We start from the raw sequence: 23,148 nt of genomic DNA, 5'->3' as shown, positions 1-23,148 counted from the left end.
ATTCCTACTAATGAGTTACCTTAACTAAAGCTGACCTCACTTCTTCCTCAGCAAGACCGCCACCCGGTTCGAGCCTGGTGGTTGGACGTTGCTAGGCAACGTCAAACAGCGCGAGGACAGCAATGGCACCAGAAAGAGGCGGATGAGAAGCGTCAACATGAAAATCACTGAACCTTTTCAGCATTTGCTTTTCCACGATTATTTTCTTAGAATTTTGTTGTTTTCTCTCAACTTGAGACTTGTACGATAACTGCTGGTCGTCAGTGACAGGAGCTGACGAAGTTGCTAACCGAGTGCTTTCAGGTGAGTGTTTACTGACGGGAATGTATGCAGCTGTTTCAAATTAAAACATTTTAAACAAAAAAATATATAAAACACTGTTACCAACAATAGTTTAACAGAATAACGTGTTCAAAATGTATATTTTTCACAATTACGAATGAAACTGCATTGTTAGCGATGAAAAAAAATCTTGACGGCGTGCACGTGCCGTCCGTTTTTATACTATACATGTTAGTGGGAGGTGGATCGATCCAAATATCAATAACGTTGGTATCAATATTGATCGATACCAATGTAGAAAGATCGATACTTGGGCTTAAGTTGTTTTACTGTCCGACTGCAGCGGATGCAACCTGTACGACGCAGCTATAATGCTAAAGTTCAGAGTAGTGGCTGGCTGGTACATGTAATCAATTTGTGTTTTTGTATCATTCCAGGTTGGTGAGATGGGGTCTGAGTCCGTGAAGGTGGTGGTCAGGTGCAGGCCTCTAAACGACAGAGAGAAGGCTCTGGGTTCAAAGATGGTTGTGACTATGGACCTGCAGCGATGCCAGTGTTTCATAAAGAAGTCTATGTCTACAGATGACCCCCCCAAACAGTTCACCTTTGATGGGACTTACTTCACTGATCAAACCACCGAGGAGATGTACAACGAGAGTGCCTATCCTTTGGTGGAGGTGAGGTCTGGACTGTAAATGGCGAAATGAAAGATGACTGGCCTTCTCATCAGGTCTTATCCAACAGGGAGTCACCGAGGGCTACAATGGCACCATATTTGCTTATGGTCAAACAGGAAGCGGCAAGTCCTTTACCATGCAAGGGGTGTCCGAGCCCGCAGCCCAGAAGGGTGTCATCCCACGAGCCTTTGAGCACATTTTTGAGAGCATTCAGGTAACTTTGGCAGCATTCATTTAAACATTCTGTATGTACACAGTGGAACCCCTGAATACTAATTTCTAATAGGAAATTATGTAAAATTATTTGATCTGGTCCAGGCTTAAACTGTTGCCATGGTCAAATATTTATTATCTGTACAAGAAATGTTTTAAGTAATTTTTTAACCATCTTTAAGTGTCAAACAAGTGTAAGAAATAACCCAGTTTGAACAAGACTTACTTTGAACTCCAAATTATACCACTTTTGGGGGTTCCATTGTGTTTTTGTGTGAATACAGTTGAGCCTGTTACCCAAAATGTATGACTAATTTTGTTTTTCATTTTATATATTCAATGTGTTTGTGCCAGTGTGCAGAAAATACCAAATTCCTGGTGAGGGCCTCCTACCTAGAGATCTACAACGAGGAAATCCGAGACCTACTTGGGAATGAGACCAAGCAGAGATTAGAGGTTTTGTTTGTGTCTGCTTTCAACAACATTACAGCGTATTGTGTAACATGCAGTGATTATGTGTACTCTGTGAGCACAATATTCGGGACACCTGCAGAATTGAATGAGATCCAATACACGAGTTGTTTTCCTACTACTATGACTTGTATCTTTCATGCACATGTTGCTGTGGTGACTAGAAAGGCCAATCAAGGTCAAAGTGTCTTAACAAGGTGACATATTTTGACCCTGTGTGTTTGTGTGTCCAGTTAAAAGAGCACCCAGAGCGTGGTGTGTATGCACGAGACCTTTCCATGCACACGGTGCACAGTGTGGCCCAGTGCGAGACTATCATGCAGCAGGGCTGGAGGAATCGAGCTGTGGGGTACACACTGATGAACAAAGACTCATCCCGTTCGCACTCCATCTTTTGCATCCATCTGGAAATGTGCCACACTGGTGAGCGCACACTTGTAATTAGAGGCAATACCGATATTGGGGTCTGAAAAAAAGAAGATATCAGCTATATCAACTGTCCACTCATGCAGATGCAGCAGGCCAGGATCATCTCAGAGCCGGGAAACTTAACCTGGTGGATCTGGCAGGAAGCGAGCGTCAGTCCAAAACGGGGGCAACTGGCGATCGCCTCCGTGAGGCCACCAAGATCAACTTGTCGCTCTCAGCTCTGGGAAATGTCATCTCAGCCCTGGTGGACGGGCGCTCCAAATACATCCCCTACCGGGACTCTAAGTTGACTAGGCTGCTACAGGACTCCCTGGGCGGGAACACCCGGACTTTGATGATCGCCTGTCTCTCCCCGGCAGACAACAACTACGAGGAGAGCCTGAGCACGTTGCGTTACGCCAACCGTGCCAAAAGCATCCAGAACCGGCCGCGTATTAACGAGGACCCGAAGGATGCTTTGTTGCGAGAGTATCAGGAGGAGATCAAGAAATTGCGGGCCCTCATCTCCGGCCAGATGGGCTCTACTAACATTCCGGGTAAGTCATCTTGCAGAATTAGATCACAGGAATGTTCTACCTGGGGAACGTGGACTACTAGAGATTGCAGGTTAGATTATCACAGGTAACCTAAAGGTTAGGTAGTTCTTTCTCTCTTTTCTTTATGTTTTAGCTGTGGCGCCTGAGCATCAAGCAGATACACATCACCCCAGCAACACTGAAGGCGAGAAGGAGATAAAAAAGGTAGCGGGTGAACATTCCCATAGCTACATATCACTTACCACTTTACCACCAACGTTGTCCACTCAAGTAATTTACTGCTCAGAACTACGAGGAGAGGCTGGCCAGGCTGCAGGCCGACTTCACCGCAGAGCAGGAGTCCAAGGCCAAGCTGCAGAAGGACATTGCAGTGCTGCGTTCCTCCTACGAGACCAAACTATCTCACCTGGAGAAGGTGAGATCCAGCAGGGGGGGCCCTGCCCCTGACAACGGTAAGATGGAATGTTCTTTCCCCTGACAACATTGAGTTTAAAATGAGCTTCAGGAATGCTGTATTGGCCTGCAGCCCCGTGCATGCTGCTGCCACTTTGTTTTGTCTCCTAAGTGAGCTCCAGGAGTGTGACAGAAGAGGAGCGTTCCCCACTCAACACCAAGACATTACCCAGCAGCACAAAGGAAGACACCTCGAATGGGGTACAAAGCACATTGTGGGAATTATTTCATTCAATAAATATGTCTTAAATGACATGAGTATATAATGCAATTCTTCCATTAACTCGTACTTGGGTTTCCTGTTGCCGTGCAGCTCAGCCAGTCTACGGTGACCTGCGATGCTGCTGCTGAGATCCAAAGTCCAAATGGAGTCACAGAGTCACTTGGTGTCACCAGAGCAGGGGATGTAGAGCAGAAAGAAGCCCTGGAGAGGTTTGTGGCCTGTCTTAGCAACATTACCTGAATGCTGACCAAAACACACGTAAGAGCAGGGGTGCCCATTACGTCAAACACATGTGTCACCCACGTCATGAACGTCACTGTGTAGATTTATATGACATCAGTTGGCTGACATTAAGCTCCACTCCTGCAAACTAACAAACAAAATAATCTTTTTGGTGGAGGTAAATGTTCATGTATCGACTCTGCCGTCCTTCATTCAGGCTACAGAGGTTGGAGCAAGAGATGGTCGGCGGGGAACAGGCCCAGAACAAAGAATTCCAGCAAAGACAGCGACAGAGGAGGAAGGTGGCTGATCAGAGGAAAGCTCAGCTCATCAAAGCTTTGTCAGACAACAGCGAGGATAGCGACAACGTGCTCTTTAGTGTCTACGACTCCATCCAGGAGGAGGTCCACGCCAAAGGGCAGATGCTGCTCAAGGTCCAGGGAAAGGTCGGCCTCTTGCTACACCAGAAGATTTACTTAGCGACCACTTCAGTAGAGACACCTACACAATCCAATGAACATGACCTTTTTTTCCATACCTTGTGTGTTAGCTCAAAGGGGCCAAACTGGAGATCCGTGACCTGCAGGCCGAGTTTGAGGAGGAGAGGAATGACTACCTGGCAACCATTCGCCGCCTGGAACGTGAGGGGCAGCTCCTGCACGGGCTGCTGGAGAGGATGACTCCTCTGGTTCGCCGCGACTGCAATTACAGCAGCCTTGACCGTCTGAAGAAGGAGGCGGTCTGGGACGAGGACAGCGCCGCCTGGAGACTTCCAGATGTGATGGTCCAGAAAACGACACTGCCCACAGGTGGGATGCATGAAGACAACAAAGAAATCCCAACAAACGAAACATATCCCTGGTGTCTCCCTCATCCCTCCGCAGCAGTGGCTCCCAAGCTCTCACCTCCTAGAAGCCTGGCTGCTGACTCAGAACCATCGGTGGTGAGTTACAGGTCCTCTAGGTCTCCATCCTGCATGCTTTCCCGAGTCTCACGTCTGTCCTGAACAGGTGGATGATGACAAGTACAAGCAGATGCTAGACTGCAGTGACAGCGAGAACATCGCCAACACTTACTTTAAATCAAAGAGAGCGAGCCAGCTACTCAGCGGCGAAACCACCAAGGGACACGGTCAGATTGTCTTCTAAATTTTAATAAATCTGAATCACACCAGAAGTAATCAATCAGGACCCCTCTTCCCCACAGTCACACAAACACCCTCCTTCCTGAATGGACCGCCTCACCTCAGCGTGACACCCAACATGGAGTCTGTCACGCCCCGCCCCTTTCGTCTGGAGTCTTTGAATGTCCCAACATACACTGGTAAGGCCAAGCGTAAAAAAAACAAATCTCATCAATAACAGAAGTCAGTGAAAGAACATAATAGGCCTCTTGTTTGTATTTGACCTTTGGACCTCACCAGTGTGTAAAATAATATGATTTCTGCTGTTATGTATCATACCTTTACTTAAAACTGTAACCAACCTCATTTGTTTGAAACTAAAAACTAGTGTTTAACCATTCATACTCCAACATTATCATTTAGCAGGAAGTGTATTTTAACAATATAATATGTAAGTGTTGATACCTGCATTAAATATTGGTGATGTTATCTCTGTGTTGAGAAACTGAGTCAAATTAAGGTGGTCTGGGACCCCTGGGCTACATTGATGTTGTGCAGCTGTATTTTTGCCAAGCGTATGGGTTTTCGTCTTCCGAGTTTGTCCTCCATTGTTGAAAATTAGTTGGCCCGCAGAGTGTCAGTTTCAGAATTTGACACCCTGTTTTGCTGCGTGTAGAAATATAAGACAGATAGGACCCCATTAGTGGAGCCCTTTCAATCAACAAGCGATAACGACGACCGCAGAAGAGGCCCTGATGTTGCTCTGTAACCAAACCAAACCAAATATTTTGGAGTCCTTAACATATCTACTGCATTTATAAAATGACAAAGATCACCAGTTGCAATCTTTACTTCCTGTATTGATTTTAGGCACAGTTGTGAAACCTGAATTTCTCAAGCAATGTTGAAGTCATTTGTACATTGAAGAAGCGCTAAATGCGGTACACTTGTTTCCAGCATCAATCAACTATAATACGTTAAAATATCAAATAAGACTAATGTAAACCAATTTGGGGATACAGTTTGAGGTGTTGGGTTACATGTTGTTGTATCTAGAAAGGAAAGAGCTGCCCCTTTAAGTTCTTCATCCGCTCCTTTGCTTGATGAGTGCCAAGTAACGTCTTAATGCCCTAACTCCCTTGAGCTGATGGTGCTATTCCACTCGGGAAGACATTACATTTGTTCGTACTTGAGCAGTCCCAGCTTCCTGAGGGCCTCTTTTCTGTCCGCTCCCATTCCAGGCACCATCATCACCGTGTACGCGACAGCATTTGAGGCTTTTTGGGAAGTTTGACGAACCCCGAAAGATGATTTTTCTGTCTGAGGTGCTGTTTTGTGTTGTGGTTCAGGATCATTTTGGAGGTTGACTTTTGTAGTGGGACACTGTTGGCTGGGATGAGAATATGAGTAATGGTGGAAGCTAGCACTACTTTGCAGCCCCTTGTTCCTGGGCCCTGGGACCACTTGAGAGTGACAAAAAGAAGGACATCTTGATGGACTAATGTTCACAGAACTTTTTGAAAATCTGTTGCCCATTGGATCAACAGAGGATTGACATTTTGGCAGCTCCAGTCGGGCCGTTGACACATTTTCTGGCTGGTGGTCTTTGAGGAGGCCTAGCTTCTGCAAAGCTTCCAGTCTCACCACTTTGGGATCTGTTGCATTCTTGATACTATACGACGGGTTTGATCCTGCGGTTACTTCATTTTGTGTCTTCAGTGAGACATTGGAAGGAATTATTTTTGGTTTGGGTGCAACAGGTGGAGGATCCATCTTAAACTTGCCTGTCTCTGAGACAGATCTGTCTGACTTTACCTTGTTTCGATGGTTTGGACATTCTGAGGTGACCGTAGGACGCTTGACTAAGTCTATAGTGTGATCAACCGTGGGACATAAAGGTGTTTTCTTTGTGGAAGCGCTCCTCCGCAGATAAACAAGAGCATCATAGGATAAAGGTCCTCTCGGCAAAGGACCTTCAGCTGTCCTTACTGAGTCCTTGGGTTTGGTTGCAGGAGGAATCACGACATTCATCTCCAAGGGTACTTGAGATCCAGTAGGCTTCTCAAAACAGTTTTCGCTGAATGAAAGCGTCTTCTTCTTCTTTTTCATTTGGACACCAGCTTTGGCGTTGAGGTCACAGCAATTGGAATTGCTTGCCAAAACAAAAGGTGTTGGAACCAGGTAGCTCTGAATGGGTTTGGACTCAACCTTTTCCTTGATGGTTTCCAGAGAGTTGTGCTTTTGCAAACCTACAAGACAAAGACGATTTTTAAAAAGATGTAAAAAAAAATTTCAGGACAGCCTACCAAGGTGAAAATGGGAATAAACTAATAGGTCAACAGGTGAGAGGCTTTTAAGGCCTTTTGCCTCAAGCAGCTTAAGAGTGTCCTTGTCAACAAGCATCACATTCAACTGTGATGAGAAGACTTGTGATTTTGCTAAAATCACAACAAAAAAAACGCATCGCAACCATACATGACCAATGTTGTCATAAAACCCAGAATGTCAGCTTGTTAACTTTGGACCGATAGATTGACAGCTTCACAGCTAAGCCTACGCCTGTCACTGGGAAGATTAGCTCACCATTGAACTTGCCTTTGCTCATGGAGGCTGACATGTCCGCCAGTCTGGAAGCAAGGTTGTCTGGTAGGAGGTCCACTTCGTCATTGGACAATCCACTGTCGTCCTCCGTGTCCAAAGACTCGATGGTTTCCTCCAAAAACATAAGACAGGCTTTCTCCTCGGCAGACAAGTGCTGTAGACTGTCATCACTCTGCAACGACACCATATGACATCATCACTAGAGTGACATATTCCATTCACGTACCAGGAATGATTTAACCAACAACCCGAAATATACCATTGGACCTTGTAGAGTCGGTCAGAGTTATTTTTCTGGGATGTTTTACCGAACGAATCATCATTACAGCTTAAAAAGTTTTGACACCATGACTTACAAAAGCAGAATGGCCACTCACAACGCTGTCCCAACTGCTGGCACTGTCCATTGTCTCCAGTCCGGTCCCACCCGGCCAGGTGTCGCTTTTGGGCATTTTTATCAAAAGTCAGTGGCCCAAAATGTCTGTGTCACTCTGTGATAGTGGGGGATATTTGCATCACAAAAAGACAATATGTAAATATTTTACATGCCATGTTTTTGCTTGTTCAGTCATGGTTCAAATCATTTGAACTGATTTTTATTTCAGGATTGTTCTAAAGCAAAGGTTGATCACTTGGGTTTATGATTATGAGATTATGAGCTCCCGCTGGGACTACAATTAGGTTTAGTACACAAACCCCAATCTGAACCAAAAACCTAAACCAGGGGTCCTCAGTTTCATTTAATTTCATATTTACTGGTTACATTTTTTAAAGAAAATTTACATTTTGCACTGTTGGATCTCAAGGAGATGCTAAGTTGAGTTTCAAAAAGAAGAAGTCAACAGCCGTTTGACACCCCTGCACAAACTGAAGGAAGAAAACAGTCCAGATCATGTTAGTACCTTGGTACCCTCTCCACTGTGCCGTGTGGAAAACATCTCAGGTGGGATCTCCTTGCTAGTCATGCTAGTAACATTGGAAGCCATCAGACATTTGTTCCTCATCACGGAATAAAACTTTCTTCCACTTTTTGTCCCATTTTTGACGCTCCCACGGAAATTCCAAATGGGAAATTTTGTGACCTTGAAGATGATATTTGTTCTTAAAAACCTTCTTTCGTAGAAGATCTCACTAGGCACCAGTACCAACCTTCATTTGGGCCGAGGACTGGACTAGGTTTTGTTGGACAGCCAATTGGATCATTTTTTATGGGTCTATGGTCTACCACAGGATCTTTGAAGAAGTTTAAAATGACTTACCATACCCTCACCTCATTCCTAATCGAAACCGAGTGCAATGGCAGCACAAACTGAAATCCTACCCTTAACCCAAAACCCACCCCAGCCCGTAACTCTAGCCCAAACCTTGCCCCTAAACCTAACACTAACGAACCCTACCTGTATTGTTCTGCACGTTTATAGTATGCCATATTGTAGCATGTTGCCTACCTACTTGACCTCATAACAACATGGCGTTGTTTGAAAGGAGATGCATGGCAAGCTAACTAACTTCATGTGAGTCCAATTACAGCACGAATGGCGCGCCTAATCTTCCAGGATCACTTTCAGATGGGGTGGGAGGCACCCTGACGGGCTGTATATTATATTTCTGGTGAACAGGATTGAACAGGTCTTCGAGCTGGACATTTAGGACAAGGGAACAATTGTTTTTTTTTTCAAGCACATTGGAGTTCTTTGTTCACAGCGAGTGACCTTAGCAGTCAGGATGTCAATGCCAGATAACGGTTACCGTCACAGTCTACTCGGAGAGCATGCAAATGATCCGAGTGGCCTCCTCAAGATAGATGAATATGACAGTATTTGGCAGCGTTAACGTAGCACATCTAGTAAACTAGTAGGAAAGACCAACAATTCTCTGCTGGCAACCAATCTGCAAACTTAATGGATGCAGTTACAAATATAATGTAAACTTTTAACCCACACTGTGGAAATGAACATATTTTTTTAAATCCTGGTTTTCATATGTTGACAGGTGTCAACATATAATATATAGATCATCTTCATGCAGTACAATATTCAGTATTGTTGAGCTAATATCCTTGAAAAGTCAGCATTGTCTTTGTAAAGACAGTAGCCCTTTTGTGTGTAGTGTGTAGCTAGTGTTGTCTGTCCACAAAACGGATTAAACACTAACGAGGAAATAAGGCAGCAAACCATCTAATCGATACTAATATAAGCTAATTTCTCACTACTTAGTACTGTTTTTTTTAAGAGAAAAGTGCTTACCTTTATATGGTTTGTGGTCCCTGTTGTGTGGATCTTATCGTGGGAAGTCATTGTTACCTACGTGAGTCTCTAAAGCCGACAGCCAATCAGATCGCAACGGTCGTTTTAAGACGCGTTGCCATGGCGATAAGCTGCTAATCATCGACCGCTGCTTCTTGTCTCCGCCCATATGACGCTACACAAAAACTATGTTTTTGTTTTGTTTTGTTTTTTCGACATTTCATTTTCTGGTTTGTTTTAGTAGAACAAAGTCTAGATTGATTTTTAAATGCACGTCTTTACTATTTTGGGGGATTGTAATCTGACTACACACACACACACACACACACACACACACACACACACACACACACACACACATATATATATACTTACAAAATAGAATATTTTGTACACTGTAATGTATTACATTGAAGTAACCACAGGCGGCGCCCCTTTTCATTCACGTTTTCAGTTAATAATGTGAGAACACTAGAAAGAAATACATTATGAAATACGAAATATGAGTTGTGGATACCAGGATTTTGTTTGTGTTCGGTAAAATTTTGTAAAAGTAGTTCTGAAAAGTGAAAAAAAACGGGGAAAAAAAACAGTAAAGGCTGATATGTTCACCTACATTTTAAAAATCATTAATTATTACATGCGGCACGGCGATCGAGTGGTTAGCGCGCAGACCTCACAGCTAGGAGACAAGGGTTCAATTCCACCCTCGGCCATCTCTGTGTGGAGTTTGCATGTTCTCCCCGTGCATGCGTGGGTTTTCTCCGGGTACTCCGGTTTCCTCCCACATTCCTAAAACATGCTATGTTAATTGGCGCCTCCAAATTGTCCATAGGTATGAATGTGAGTGTGAATGGTTGTTTGTCTATATGTGCCCTGTGATTGGCTGGCCACCAGTCCAGGGTGTACCTGGCGAAGACAGCTGGGATAGGCTCCAGCACCCTCCGCGACCCTCGTGAGGATAAGCGGTAGAAAATGAATGAATGAATGAATAATTATTACATAGATGTTTTTCAGGAGTTGTGACCAAAATAAATAATTGCCAAAATCAACTGGCACTTAGATGTTTAAAATGGCTAATAATGGTTGTATATAGTTATGATTATTACCGTGTCCGTCAAAGTGGTCATTACAAAAGCAAGTAAACAAATTTCTGGTCCTATTAAAGCGTAAATATTGATTAAAATAACATGGGGACTACCGCTAGTGTAATCCTGCTGCACGGAGTGCAAGGAAAGTAGTATAATTTTGAAATTAATTTTGACTTAGTGCGAAGAAAATAGTCCTGCACAATGCTTTCTTGCCATAGTTTTTAATTGTGAGTCGACACCAAAGGAAAAAAAAACTCAAGTAAATCCAGTTATTGTGTAGTTTTGTGTGTGACATTCATTGAAGAGTCATGAGAACTTGTAAATGAAATTCAAATACGGTAGTGTCTGCACATCTAAAGGATAAAATGACAAGTCAAGTATTTCACATGAAAACCAAAAGTGACAAGACTCATAATAATAATAATATGCAGCCACGAGGAAAAAAAAAAGCCCCATTATTGTTTTTGGCAACAACTTGGTACTGATGTTGGACAGGCCACAATGATTTAGATGCATTCAGTGTTTGAGGTTTAAAATGATCGACCTCAAAAGCAGCGTTTTGACACTTTGTGCTTGAAGTCACCATCAGCAACTTTCAACAAGCCAGTTTTGCCCAAGTTTACAGCACCATTGCTTGCCTTCGCTTTAAAATCATCCTCAACACTAAAAACAGTTTCAGTCTATTGTTCAAAATCTCAAAAAAAAACCTGCAGAAAAGTCTCACTCGCAAACCATTATCGCTGAGTCAGCGGCTACAATTTCGGATCTTAATAGCTAAAACCAAATCATGTAATACCACCTGGAGAGATTGCTAAATCAATGCTTCGATATAGCGTTCTTTCATCACATCTCTCGCTATCTAACCGTGTGTCATCGGGTGTGGATTCTTGCCAAGTTTGACTGGGGGACATCCATGTTTGGGGGAGGTGATGATAATAATGAGTAACAGTCCAACAGTGCTGCCCCCAGTGGTGAAGTGTATCATCACATAAAAAGTGCTGACAATGTGGTGATTCTTTTATGTGATGTCATGATAAACCTAGACCGGTCCAGGCAGGTCCAACAATGGACTGAAATGGTGTTAGTCATTAGTAGAAAGCGGAACACTGAAGAGGTGCGTCGACATGAATGTCAAGTGGACGACGTGAGGTAGACGATCACGTGAAAGGTGGACAACTGTTGGCTGTATTTGCGAGATGGGGGTGGCGGCGGGGAGGGGGGGGGGGTTTCACACTTCACCAAAGTTGGTGTGGCCCGTCTCCTTGGCGTGCTCCCGCGCCTCCTTCTGTCCCACCAGGCCCGTCTGACACACCATGCAGCGCAACGCAAAGCGGTTTACGTCCGTGAACTGGCGCTTGCGGCGAGCCTCGTCCGCCAGCTCTAGAGCCTGAGCCAGAATGACGTCGTCAAAGGTGGAGAAGATGGTTTGAGGCGGGGCTCCGGAGCCCGGTACCTCTTTCTCCAATGGGTCGTAGTGGATGCCGTCGTAGATGAGCAGCACGCGCTTACGATAGCCGGCGTCCTCGCCGAATCGGTCCACTCGCACCGTTTGAGTGTCCACCACGCAGATCTCACACTGGTAGAACTTGGACAGGATGGACACCTCGATGGCTCCACCCCACGTGTCGTCGCGGCGAATCCAAGCGCAGTAGTCCTCGTTGGTTTTGCCCAGCACCGCTTCGGAGTACGCTGCCGGGTTGCTGGACACTATCTGGGCGATGAGGCCCCGCATCTCGGGGGCGCACGCCGGGTCGTAAACACCACCTTCTACCACATAGTTAACGCTAGTGAAGAGGCACGAGTTGTCCGCTGGGACCACGCGCCGCGCCAGGACCGGCGAGGTCTCCAGGCGGGGGGTTTTAGTCACAGAAGGAAGATCGATTGGCTTTGGCTTGTTTTTGTCCTCCTCCACAATGAGCGTGTCACCTGAAGGGGGCGACAATACACAGCGACGTCTTATAGTTTTACAATACTGGTGGATGGGTAGCAACAAATACCTAAAGACTAATACTAATGTTACACGATTTATACTACTAAATACAAGTAAAACTACGCCACACTAAAATACAGGCAAACGAAACGAACATTGACATAACCTACCAGACTTGATGGGGTAGTCCTTGAGGTGAGCGTCCCCGTTCTGGAGGTCCAGGCTGGAGGGCGGGTAGCCCACCATGATCTTCTGCACATCGCAGGGGATTCCCGTCAGCTCTTCCACTTTCTTCTTGAGCTCTTGGACACACGACTGGTGAGTCAAACCCTGCATGACATGGCTCCCGTTTTTGGTCTTACAGCGAAGACGCAACATCCTGCCTGAGGAACCACAAAAATCCACTTCAATAGAGCCAATGTTTAGTGTAACACAAACATGTGTTACACTAAATGTTAGCGTTTCAGCCCATAAATCATCATATTTAATGATTATTAAAATCATACTGTAATTACTCCCCCGTTCCTTCCCAACGCCAGCTAGTAATGTCTAAAGTATGGGGGGGTCCAAAGTCCAAACCCTTTCCACCAAGGGCTGCATACTGAAAGAGTTCTATTTTTCCTATATTTTGTGTGGTTTTTTTTTATTTTTAATGTCATGTAAAAAAAAAAACATGGTCCATAAATGGCAAGGGGGCCGCACTTTGGACACCTCTGGTCAAAAGGATGATACAAGGTATCTGAGAATGCGGCCTGCAAACAGGGTCGAGTCCCTTTACACGGATATCCACTCACTCATTGTGTGTTTACTACTTTGATGTGTAACCAGTGGTGTCCAAAGTCTGGCGTGGGGGCCATTGGCGGCCAGCAGCTGATTTTATCAGCCCACAGAAGAAGAATATGACAAAGTGTTAAATGTATGGTTAATCCATATGAGATGTCACAAAATGTTATCATATAAAGAAGCGACATAAAGCTGACATGTTATTATACTTTGGATTGATTGTTAAGGAGTTAAAGCGATCATTTAGCGGCAAAAGTTGGTTATTTATTACTAACCTTTTATTAGTGAATCTGTTTGTTACACTTAAAATTATTTACTTTTTTCAGCATCTCCACTGTCACGTGATGACCTAATATTTCCGGTGTATTTTTGCATCGACGCAGTTCTAATGTCCGTGCATCACAACCATCTAGTGAGGACAATGCATACTAACAAAATAACACCTGACAGCAACATTGTTTTCTTTCACTCTTTTGTTCCAAGGCTCCTAACGCCGCAGCTTTAACACGGTACGTAAACAACTCTTACAAGTTTACAATCCATCTATCAACCATCTTGTTAACTCTTTAACGTCGCTTAAGCGTTAATGTGTGTGAAATTAACTTATTAGCCGAGCTAAATGTGTGCTGAGCTGAAGCTAACCTGGGCTAGCATGCTAACCTGGTCATAAACTGAGCGTTGAGCGGACAGTTGCCGCCAAGCGACTCAGCTTCGCCTTGTTAGCCACAAAAAGACAAGATCGTCACTCCATTAAAGATGTTAAGGACACATCCGTGACGTCACTACCAATTTACTCTTACCTGTCGATGACTTGCTACCTCGCCTCAAACAATAAACAGCCACTACGAGGGGTTGGAAACGTAAACACGCACGTGACATCATGACGCCGAGACTACCGTAAGTCCTCTAATACAGCTTTCCACAATTTTAGCACACGCGCATTTTAAAGTAAAACGCTCACAGATTTCGTCAGGTATTCGTCAAGTGTCCTCAAATATTTATTATTTAAGTATTCAAACACAAGCAGTCAGAGTGTGAAATTATAGTCTTTAATAGTATTTTTGAAACACGGCCATGAAACCACAAACATTATGGATGTTGCAAAATAAGTCAACTGTTCATTTTATTGTACAAAATCCAGTAAAAATTCCCTTTTATTAGCTAGAAAGGCACAAGTAGGCTTCCCTCGCAGTGGCAATCTGAACAAACCAGGTATCAATTTACCTTACCCATCCTAATGAATGATTTCTGGCTTCCATGATTAATCTTCCATTTCAATTATAAGAGGATAAAACTGTCTAAAATGTACATAAAGAATTCACACATTCGTCATGCTTTTTGTAGAGAAGTCCCAACAAAATACATGTACCAATTATACTGAATATACACACAACCACAGGATCTACAAGAGTATTTTAGAGTATTTTTCCAACCCTTCCCAATTCCCTTAAAATGAAGAAAAATATTTTCTTTAAGTCTCCATGTGACTGAAGCTCTTAAATGCTGTACACTCTCCATTTGTTTCTTGAATGGCAGGTTTATAATACTGATAAGTCATACTTTTGTAAGAATAAGCATTCAGAGTCAAATATATGAACATTTCAGCCTCTGTTCCTTGACTGGTTCCTTCATTTCACATGACCATGATACATTCACTGACCATTTCATTCAATAGGCACACAAGCAGGTGGTTCTCAGTTTAGGAACCACTTCCATTCCTAGACTATTAATATACATGGAAAATGGTAGCACGGATATTTTTATGGTAACATTCAGGCTAGTTAGGAAGGATAACCTCTTCTTCTATAGTTTGTAACAGTGCATGGAATCCATGACCCCTCTAGTAATCAGTAATCTTTATTCTTAAGGATGGTTGTAGTTTTTTTTCCTTTTCTTTGGTGCGCTGCCATTTAGGAACACAATGAAGCGCAAGCGTAGGTACACACGCTACCCTTCCACCGCGTCTGAATCACATGTTGCATTCTGCAGCCATGCACAGTGCATATTCTTCCAAAATTTCATAACCACAAAACATTATAAACCCAGCCCCACCTGCATTTTCTGTGAGATGCATAGCAAAAAATAATGCCGGTTTATCATGTACATTGATGACAGTACAGTCAAAAGTCCGGTTGTGCCTCCTATTGATTAATTTAGTTTATTACAGTTTCAACAGTCGTAGCAGATTGATTAAAAATCTAACGCCCCCTGAAGTGTACACGTTCTCCTTTTACACTTGAATGATAGTTACTTAAAACTTGGTAGTTTCCAAATGTTCATTTTCTATCATAGGAAATATTATTATTAGTATATTAATATATAATATATATAACCAATTTGGAGTTTGACTGGAATAGATTGTTTTCCGAAAACAAACCCACAAATAAATCTGTGCACTTAACTCATTTGAGATGTGTGCAGGTGTAGCTAATGTTGTGGCCAGTGGCTGCATTTGCTCTTCTATTGAGATATTCATAATTCATCTTCACTCAAAAACGGATGCAGCCGCTCGTTTCATCAGGGCTGTCAAAGTGGATCCCTTCACACAGGGAGTCCTGCAAGACACATTGAGCAAACAATCTATTAGTCCAATAGTTAATACACAAAAGGCACTCAAACATAAGTGACATGCTGAGTGGCAAAATGGGAAGACTTGAGGAGGTGAAGGTCTCAAACCACACAGCAAAACCAACACAAGTGTGCTGATAACCATAGAACCAGAAATGCAACTAACTGCGACATGGGAAAACGGTCTGCTCAGTACACATCAACTGTATGTACACAAATGTCATTTATTATGCAGATGCTAACGTAAATAGCATGTAGCTGGCTAAGATCATTAGCCAGCTACATGCTATTTACGTTAGCATCTTGTTTCCGGTTCCCTATTTTAGTCATGTATCATTCCACGGAATTGCTAACTTTTGTGAACAGTCCACCAGCGTTTAACTAGTTGCTATTTGAGTTATCTCGTGCTAGCACTGTCGTACCGTCCCGCGTGGATTCACTGAAGCGTCAAACATGCTTGGTTGTCCAAAGTCATGCAAGACAAATATTTTGACAGCACACGACACAAAAAATGGCCAGTGACACACGGGGAAAAACATCTAGACGTGATGTGTGATGACTTATTAACAACATAGCCCACTCAGGTGGCGGCACTGACTTGGCTCGGCCGTCCATCGGGCATCAGAGCCGACGGGGTCGGGGCAAGTGGTAGCCATGGCTGGTTGCCAGCGCTGTACAGCCTGGGACGCTTGACCTGGTCGTGACTGGACAAGGGTGTGTAACTATTCCTCCGCAGTAAAAGTGCAGATTCCTTTGTCATTTTAGCCTGGTAGGAGATGAGGAGGAGGAGGAGGACGGGGCAGTGATACGACAAGTGTGGGTTTGGATACGACCAGTCTTCGTAAACATTGCAAATAGCTCAGGAGGAAGAATCAAGGATTGATTTAGCCAAGCATGATCGGCACCAGCAGCTCTCGAAAAAAGCTCCATGACAAATAAGTCATAATATAATAGTAATACGAGACAATAATGTCAAATAATGTTCTTGAAATGAAGTACAAAGTATACATAAATACATCTAAACATTTATCAAAAAGTAATCTGCTACAACTTAAAATGATTTGCAGTACTGTTAGCTACCAGCAGGGGGTACTGGTGATTCGGGCTCATGTAATCATAACTGATGCATTTGAAACTGCTCTGATTCTAGCTGGGCTGACTTTAAAAAAAAAGGCTTTTAAGGGATAAAATAAAAAAATCATAAAATGCATCTGTTTTTATTAGAGAGTTGGAGCTTAAAAAAACAATAATTAAAAAAAATAAAAAAAAGATAGTTGGAACTTTTTGGATATTTTGCCCATTCTTAATAATTCCTATTTATTGTTTTAAATTGACTTACAAGAGGTCGATCCCGATGCGTGTTGACCGCCTCCACGTTGAGATAAAACATTTCCACTTTACAGCCTAAAGAAGCAAAAATATATTTTAGCTGATCAAAAGAACTGTCCATTCAAGTCTCTTAATTTGAAAGTCATCTACCATACGCCACAGGGGTGAGTTTGAGGACGGTGTGAAGCGGACATTTCATGTAGGGCAGATCCTCTGTTGGATGAAGCACAAGAGTACATTGATCCTGCTGGGGGGGGGGGGGGACAAGCCACAAGAACAGCATGTGATTGTGTACCCACCTGCACTTTTATCCAGGAAGTAGGCCAGAAGACAGCGCATGACCGCCTGGTGGCAGACGACCAGAACATTGCCTTGCCTCTCCAGTTCCATGATGGCCGGCTCCAGACGTTGGACCAGATCCTGGTACGACTACACAAACATACAACTTTGTGTTAATGGCTAAAAATGGTAAAGGGTCCAATGTAATGGTAATGGTTTCATTTCATTTGAACATGCATCAGATTACAATTGAATGCATCACATAATCAGCTTATTAAATCCTACCCCTCCATCTGGTACTTTTACAACCAGTAACTGTTACATTTGTTCACTTCCTGCTTTCTAATATGGTTTAAGTTTTTTTTTTTTGTTTTTTTTTGTCACGTACCAAAGTACGAGGTGATATGACCATACAATGACATAATGGGTACCATAGTAACTGTCAATATAGTGATATGTATAATATAAAGTGAATTAATCTGTTCCAGGGTAAAACTGTGGCCATCATTCAACATTTATGAGCTAATATTTTACCATTAACTGCCATACAAGTGTAAAAAAAAAAAAGTAGTCCCTGTGTGCAGTCACCTCCCCCCCAGGATAGCGATAGTGATATTTGTCTTGGTCCCTCAAAGCAAACTCCTCCGGAAACGACCTCTGAATCATCTCATAAGTCATTTCCTCGCACACACCCTGCACAAAGAACACAAACAAACATTTGTTTGTGTAGTGTTTCACATACAAATACACCACAAATGCTCCAATTAACACTTTCACTTATTTGCTGGGCTGTAAAGGGAAATGATCGCCAGGTCCTCAGCTTGATTATCTATCTCGGTATGCGCTTTAAAATGATCTTACTAAGCTGATTGTATTGGAGCTGATTAAATTGTACAGATGTGATAGGGACGTCCACTACGACTGACCGCGTCAATCTCATTGAGAATTTTCCACTGCTCGTACGGGACAGCTAGCTCCTCTGCCGTCTGTATGGTGCGTCTCAGCTGGCTCGTCCACACCTTCAGGTCTGACAGCTCGTGGTCCTCGATGAAGTCACGAAGGGCACAGGCAAACTAGCATAGAAAAGGTTTAATGCGATGAGAGCGAAAATGTTTTCCATTGTGGTTCTTACCTGTTTGCCACGAGGAGAAAGTTCGGCATCTCCCCCGATGCGCCCCTCGATGTTGTGGTTGCTCTCGCCGTGACGACACAGATAGATGGAGTGCGAGTGCACGTGGATGTTCATGAGGTAGTAGACGATCTTACTCTGGATGTAGTCTTGCACCCGGTTTACCAAGAACCGCCGGCCGACGTTCATCACCTTGATGAAAGACAGGTCCCTGCAGTGGAGAAGGCTCACTGTCACCCTCTAGTGTCTTTAAGCTGAATTGCAAAATCGAATTTCTGCACTACAAGGGTCCATCACTATAAAGTAGCAGAACCATGTGATTTCTCTCAGCCAATGACAGAAGGACGCTATTAATAATAACAAAAATGAAACATTATAATGAAACAATATAAATATTTCAAAAATATTTAAAACATTAAAATACACCACAATTATTTTATGGGTTAAAAATATACAATTATTTAAATATAGTATCTAAATATGAACTTAAAAGCTTCTTTTAAAATTAAATTAATTCAAATTATAATTATAAAAATTAAAATGATAGTATCTAAATATGAGCTTAAAAGTATTTACCGGTACTTGAATTAAAAGAACATGGAATACACTACTACTTTTTCTTTTGAAATAAAATTTAAATTATAATTATTATAAAAATTAAAATGATAGTATCTTAATATGAGCTTAAAAGTATTTACTGGTACTTCAGTGAAAAGAACATGGAATACACCACTACTACTAATTATGTTCTTTTAAAATTAAGACAATGTAAATACATTTTCCAAGAAAGGTCAAAGTAATAATAAAAAAATAAAATTAAATTTTAAAATTAAATCCATATTTAAAATTGATTACATAATGGTATTATTATTGATACTAAACCAATTTCAAACTGAGGTTCTGTCAGGAAATACATCAGAGTCTTACTTGTCATAATCATCAGGGTCCAGTGGCTGGTAAGTCACCTTGTAGCACTCTATGCGTTTCAGGAAGTCATCCATGACCCTCTCCCGGTGCCTCTCGGGGTAGTCCGGACTGGACACCTTGACTTCCTGTATGGAGATATCGAACACACGAGAGCACACAAAGTGGCTCTTATATAACTCTGCTTTGAGTGTGTGAATATTATTGGATTAACACGCTTTGAACAGAGCCAGACAACGAAGGCAGACGCTTAAATAAGATCCTACCATGATATTAGCAGCAATGACCTCAGGGTCGTCACACACGGACTCCACAAAGAACACCTGTCAGGAAGAGAAGCGCGTCTCTGTTGGCGACGGCCAGACCATGGCCAGCATGGTTGTGTTAAAGGGATATCTCCCCACCTTAAATGCATTCTCCTTTACAAAAGCTTGAATGAGGTCTCGGCGATCTCTTGTTGTGTTGGTCGCGTCAAAAACCTGCCGACATGAAAAAAAGTTGAGTTCCCCTGCGATGAAACTCTTTATGGGTCAAATGAGGATTAGCACTAAGCCAGATGTGCTTCTGATGTGGGTTGGGGGGTAGGATAGAGGACTCACAGCAATCTGGCCTCCCTCGTCTGTAAGGTACACCTTAACATCCTGCAGGGCCACAAGAGCGCACTGCCTGCAAGACACAGAGCAGGGCACAAGTTTTAAAAATTAACATTCAACATTGTTAGATGCTATCCTTACTACTTAGTAGCAGCAACTCCCCATATTTTTTTATGGTAATGGTTTAATTTCATTTGAACATGCATCAGATTACAATTGAATGCATCACATAATCAGTTCACAGTTCCACATGTCCAAAAGGAGTAGGAAGAAGCAAAGCTTATTAAATCCTACCCCTCCATCTGGTACTTTTACAATCAGTAACTGTTACATTTGTTCACTTCCTGCTTTCCTAATATACATCAACTGCTTGTATTGTTTCTTGAATTGGCTCATCGTTGTGCATTGTTTGAGTTTTTCACTTAATCAATTTTAAGATCAAGTATGATGCAGCCGACCATAATAATGACTATATGACCTCTATGACTGCATTTCAATATTTATATGTGACCCACTATGGCGGCCATGTAGAGTGACAGCTGCAGCATGTTTAACATTTGGGTCACAATTCAGCACGGGGAAAGCTGTCGAAGGGACATGACATGATTTCATAACAGCAAGGCAGCACACAACTCAAGAGCTCCTTTTCAAACCCCCAAAACGTACTTCCTGATCTTCATGGCCTCCTCGTTGTCGTGGCGGAAGAAGTCGTAGGACTTATAGGCTCTGACGGCCTCCCTGCGGTACACGCCCAGGTTAAACACTGTGACCAGAAGACACAATAATAATAATAATAATAATGACATTGACAAGCTGTCCTGGTGCCTGCTGATGCTAAATTTACTAGCCTCACAATTAAACTGCTATTTTTAAAGGGATATTGCATGGTAACATGGAGCAGCTAGGGTGCTGTGGGCTAACACTTTCAACGTCATTCAACAAGTGTAATGCTCTAGAATAGAAAATAAAAGTAAGCTTTTAGCTTTCTTAGGAGAATTTGTAAACAGAGCCCAATTATTGGACAACTATCAATATTAATGTTTTATTATGCAGCTCATCATCTCACTTGCCTTTTTCAAGCATAAACATAAATCATTCATTCATGGAGTCCGTCACTTTTGTCCTCATTTGGGACGAAAAGAGGACCATCAATGTTCCTTCATCATAAAGAAACTCTGTAAGAAGTTCTCAATAGTAAAATAAGGAAGTCATTTGTTTTAAGGCTTTCGAGATGTTACAAATTCTTGCCACCCTATTGGATGGTTCTGTGATCAGTTGCCAATATTGTATCAATTTCAAGAGTGCTCTACATATTTTATTTCTTAGAGTCAGGTATGTATTCTTTATCACCTGAAGAAAATATGTCCTTCGCTTTGTAGAGATTATTAGTCATAAAATTAGTTTAAAATTAAAAATTGGTCATAAAATATGTACAAAAATCATCTAAATACTCACTTGACTAGTCATTGTGCATACAATTGCACTACAAAATATCTTTATTGTATAAAATGTAAAATAACATCTGGATGTTTCTGAATATTCCACTGACTAGAAGGATTGTCTTCTACCTTTGGTGGGAACGCCGATCCAGTTGAGGTACCGCGTGAGCTTTTTGGACATGTATGTCTTCCCTCTGGCAGGCAGGCCAATCATGACGATCACGGTGGGGGAATTTGTCATGTAAGACGCCCATGCTGCACAATACAATACAAGAATATAATGTGAATATAATATAGATATATGAGTATAGAATATATCAATACATAGTAATACCATGGAAATGCAATTCCAATGTCTAACAGCATGCATAAGAAAGCATGAAAGAATGATTTCTGGGTCATTTTTGGCCTGGAGTGGGATCACAGACATGACAAGTCGGAATATCCTGGGAGGGAAAAAGCTATTTTCTTATCTCTGAGGTATACACTATTAAAGTAGTGGGAATTTTTTGCCCTCAATTTTGCCCTCAAGGTAGATGAGATTTGATCCTAATGGATTGGTGCAGGTAGGTGTACCTAATGAAGTGACCGGTGAGCTGTTTTTATGACGTCTACTTACAGCATTTCTTCTCATTCACCCTCACGTCTTTCTTGGAATCGAGTGAGCCCACGTAACCGTTATCTCGTTGGTGGTTCGACATCAGGAAGACACCGGATCGGGGTCTGAACAGAAACCAATAAAAATGTAAAAATAAAAATTAATTTCTATGTACAGGACAGATGTGGGCGCTGTTTCCCTGGCAACGTGGACCCCAGAGAACGGGTCAGAACATGACAACCGGTTCTGCCACATCATCGGTCCACCGTCTATGGAGATACGGCAACACGAACCAGGTAACGTCATATATTCGTATTCATATTTACATTTTCACTTTACATGACGACCATTGTTTCTTACCTTGGTAAGTTAATGGCTGCAGGACCGGAATGGCCGCCGTTAAGGTGAATGGCTCTCTGTAGGGCAGATGCCGGTTCTGTCAAGCCGTCCTTAGTTTCTCTCGGTCCGGCTGGCTGGCGTCATTCCAAAGCGGAGGCGTGCCGCTACGTCACAGTGTCTTACCGTAATGTTGGTAATAGACGCGCAAGCATATTTACAGTTGACACTGTGCTGAAATTGTGTAAAAAAAGTGGGCCTTCATCTGAAATGAGCTGAACAATTTGAATTGTTTGAATCCATTAGGACATAGGGAAGTACTTCATTAACAATTCTACACATTTTGTCACAGAAAATACGGAATTATGGAAAATGTATGAATTTCCAGAATGTGAGAAATTGCTCACCTTAATGTCCTGAATGTTTTGACAATGGAATGGTTTGCTGTGGAATAAGAAAGTGACAAGCACATACTGTATGCCCTGAATGTTAACATTAGAATGCTGTGATTCGGTTGGGAAAGATGGAAGAAGTAAAAGGACTCCATTCATTTCAGTTGGAATTTCGTGTTTGGAAAATGTGTAATTTCGGGGGAATTCTAACTGGAATTCTTGGAATAAAGAAGTGATTGCTGTGGACAAAAGTGGGAATTGAGAGACAAAAAAACTGTTAA

General features: G+C 42.5%; 4 protein-coding genes and 1 long non-coding RNA gene across 13 annotated transcripts; 2 read left to right on the top strand and 3 right to left on the bottom strand.

Moving 5' to 3' along the window:
- Positions 1-719: 719 nt before the first annotated feature.
- kif17 (kinesin family member 17) lies at positions 720-4,943 on the top strand. The gene is made up of 14 exons (XM_078798720.1): positions 720-959; positions 1,027-1,173; positions 1,527-1,628; positions 1,877-2,066; positions 2,156-2,608; positions 2,742-2,812; positions 2,895-3,060; positions 3,174-3,262; positions 3,375-3,493; positions 3,724-3,952; positions 4,057-4,315; positions 4,391-4,449; positions 4,517-4,637; positions 4,713-4,943. The coding sequence occupies exons 1-14, from the start codon at positions 729-731 to the stop codon at positions 4,865-4,867; spliced, it is 2,391 nt and encodes a 796-aa protein (XP_078654846.1). The 5' UTR covers positions 720-728; the 3' UTR covers positions 4,868-4,943.
- A 53-nt stretch (positions 4,944-4,996) lies between these two features.
- Positions 4,997-9,620, bottom strand: LOC131106414 (specifically androgen-regulated gene protein). Of its 4 annotated transcripts, none has more exons than XM_058055460.2 (4): positions 9,477-9,620; positions 7,587-7,721; positions 7,213-7,402; positions 4,997-6,878 (listed from the first exon to the last, which is right to left on the bottom strand). In XM_058055460.2, exons 2-4 carry the CDS (start codon positions 7,680-7,682, stop codon positions 5,803-5,805), a joined length of 1,362 nt encoding a protein of 453 aa, XP_057911443.2. In that variant the 5' UTR covers positions 7,683-7,721; positions 9,477-9,620; the 3' UTR covers positions 4,997-5,802. The 4 variants fall into 4 exon arrangements, with proteins under 4 accessions (XP_057911443.2, XP_057911444.2, XP_057911446.2 ...); XM_058055461.2 differs by having other exon boundaries at positions 7,225-7,402; XM_058055463.2 differs by having other exon boundaries at positions 7,608-7,721.
- Positions 9,621-10,777: 1,157 nt separating this feature from the next.
- On the bottom strand, positions 10,778-14,182 carry yod1 (YOD1 deubiquitinase). 2 transcript variants are annotated; one of them, XM_058054984.2, is made up of 3 exons: positions 14,081-14,182; positions 12,668-12,880; positions 10,778-12,493 (listed from the first exon to the last, which is right to left on the bottom strand). In XM_058054984.2, exons 1-3 carry the CDS (start codon positions 14,160-14,162, stop codon positions 11,796-11,798), a joined length of 993 nt encoding a protein of 330 aa, XP_057910967.2. In that variant the 5' UTR covers positions 14,163-14,182; the 3' UTR covers positions 10,778-11,795. The 2 variants fall into 2 exon arrangements, with proteins under 2 accessions (XP_057910967.2, XP_057910968.2); XM_058054985.2 differs by lacking the exon at positions 14,081-14,182 and adding an exon at positions 13,941-14,069.
- On the top strand, positions 13,630-22,822 carry LOC131106172 (uncharacterized). The gene is made up of 3 exons (XR_009120055.2): positions 13,630-13,789; positions 17,493-17,600; positions 22,317-22,822. It is a non-coding gene; the product is annotated as an uncharacterized LOC131106172 (long non-coding RNA).
- LOC131106170 (6-phosphofructo-2-kinase/fructose-2,6-bisphosphatase 2-like) lies at positions 15,668-23,132 on the bottom strand. 5 transcript variants are annotated; one of them, XM_078798726.1, is made up of 17 exons: positions 22,883-23,132; positions 22,500-22,709; positions 22,161-22,264; positions 21,671-21,796; positions 20,769-20,865; positions 20,109-20,175; positions 19,914-19,988; positions 19,776-19,832; positions 19,513-19,637; positions 18,589-18,796; positions 18,383-18,529; positions 18,045-18,149; positions 17,477-17,606; positions 17,328-17,390; positions 17,188-17,252; positions 16,447-16,614; positions 15,668-15,835 (listed from the first exon to the last, which is right to left on the bottom strand). In XM_078798726.1, exons 3-17 carry the CDS (start codon positions 22,240-22,242, stop codon positions 15,770-15,772), a joined length of 1,581 nt encoding a protein of 526 aa, XP_078654852.1. In that variant the 5' UTR covers positions 22,243-22,264; positions 22,500-22,709; positions 22,883-23,132; the 3' UTR covers positions 15,668-15,769. The 5 variants fall into 5 exon arrangements, with proteins under 5 accessions (XP_078654852.1, XP_057910965.2, XP_078654854.1 ...); XM_058054982.2 differs by having other exon boundaries at positions 22,500-23,132; XM_078798728.1 differs by having other exon boundaries at positions 20,769-20,840; positions 22,500-23,132.
- Positions 23,133-23,148: the final 16 nt, after the last annotated feature.

Source organism: Doryrhamphus excisus, linkage group LG18, assembly GCF_037039965.1.
Source record: "Doryrhamphus excisus strain RoL-2023G ecotype Guam linkage group LG18, RoL_Dexc_Guam_v1.1, whole genome shotgun sequence".
NCBI classification, from domain to species: Eukaryota; Metazoa; Chordata; class Actinopteri; order Syngnathiformes; family Syngnathidae; genus Doryrhamphus; species Doryrhamphus excisus.
The sequence above is the reverse complement of the archived record's forward strand: the minus strand, read 5'-3'. Positions and strand labels throughout refer to the sequence as shown.

What these genes read in the sequence shown, in the direction of transcription:
- yod1 (XM_058054984.2), bottom strand. Translation starts at nt 14,162, where the DNA reads ATGATGTCACGTGCGTGTTTACGTTTCCAACCCCTCGTAGTGGCTGTT. An exon ending in AGGTAGCAAGTCATCGACAG is followed by an intron (nt 12,881 to 14,080) that starts GTAAGAGTAAAT and finishes GTGGTTCCTCAG; the next exon opens with GCAGGATGTTGCGTCTTCGC. An exon ending in GGACTACCCCATCAAGTCTG is followed by an intron (nt 12,494 to 12,667) that starts GTAGGTTATGTC and finishes CGCCCCCTTCAG; the next exon opens with GTGACACGCTCATTGTGGAG.
- kif17 (XM_078798720.1), top strand. Translation starts at nt 729, where the DNA reads ATGGGGTCTGAGTCCGTGAAGGTGGTGGTCAGGTGCAGGCCTCTAAAC. An exon ending in AGGAAGACACCTCGAATGGG is followed by an intron (nt 3,263 to 3,374) that starts GTACAAAGCACA and finishes GTTGCCGTGCAG; the next exon opens with CTCAGCCAGTCTACGGTGAC. An exon ending in CGAAACCACCAAGGGACACG is followed by an intron (nt 4,638 to 4,712) that starts GTCAGATTGTCT and finishes TCTTCCCCACAG; the next exon opens with TCACACAAACACCCTCCTTC.
- LOC131106414 (XM_058055460.2), bottom strand. Translation starts at nt 7,682, where the DNA reads ATGCCCAAAAGCGACACCTGGCCGGGTGGGACCGGACTGGAGACAATG. An exon ending in TGAGTGGCCATTCTGCTTTT is followed by an intron (nt 7,403 to 7,586) that starts GTAAGTCATGGT and finishes GTGTCGTTGCAG; the next exon opens with AGTGATGACAGTCTACAGCA. An exon ending in GAGCAAAGGCAAGTTCAATG is followed by an intron (nt 6,879 to 7,212) that starts GTGAGCTAATCT and finishes TTTGTCTTGTAG; the next exon opens with GTTTGCAAAAGCACAACTCT.
- LOC131106170 (XM_058054982.2), bottom strand. Translation starts at nt 22,242, where the DNA reads ATGTCGAACCACCAACGAGATAACGGTTACGTGGGCTCACTCGATTCC. An exon ending in TCATTGCTGCTAATATCATG is followed by an intron (nt 19,638 to 19,775) that starts GTAGGATCTTAT and finishes ATCTCCATACAG; the next exon opens with GAAGTCAAGGTGTCCAGTCC. An exon ending in TTCTCAATGAGATTGACGCG is followed by an intron (nt 18,150 to 18,382) that starts GTCAGTCGTAGT and finishes TTCTTTGTGCAG; the next exon opens with GGTGTGTGCGAGGAAATGAC.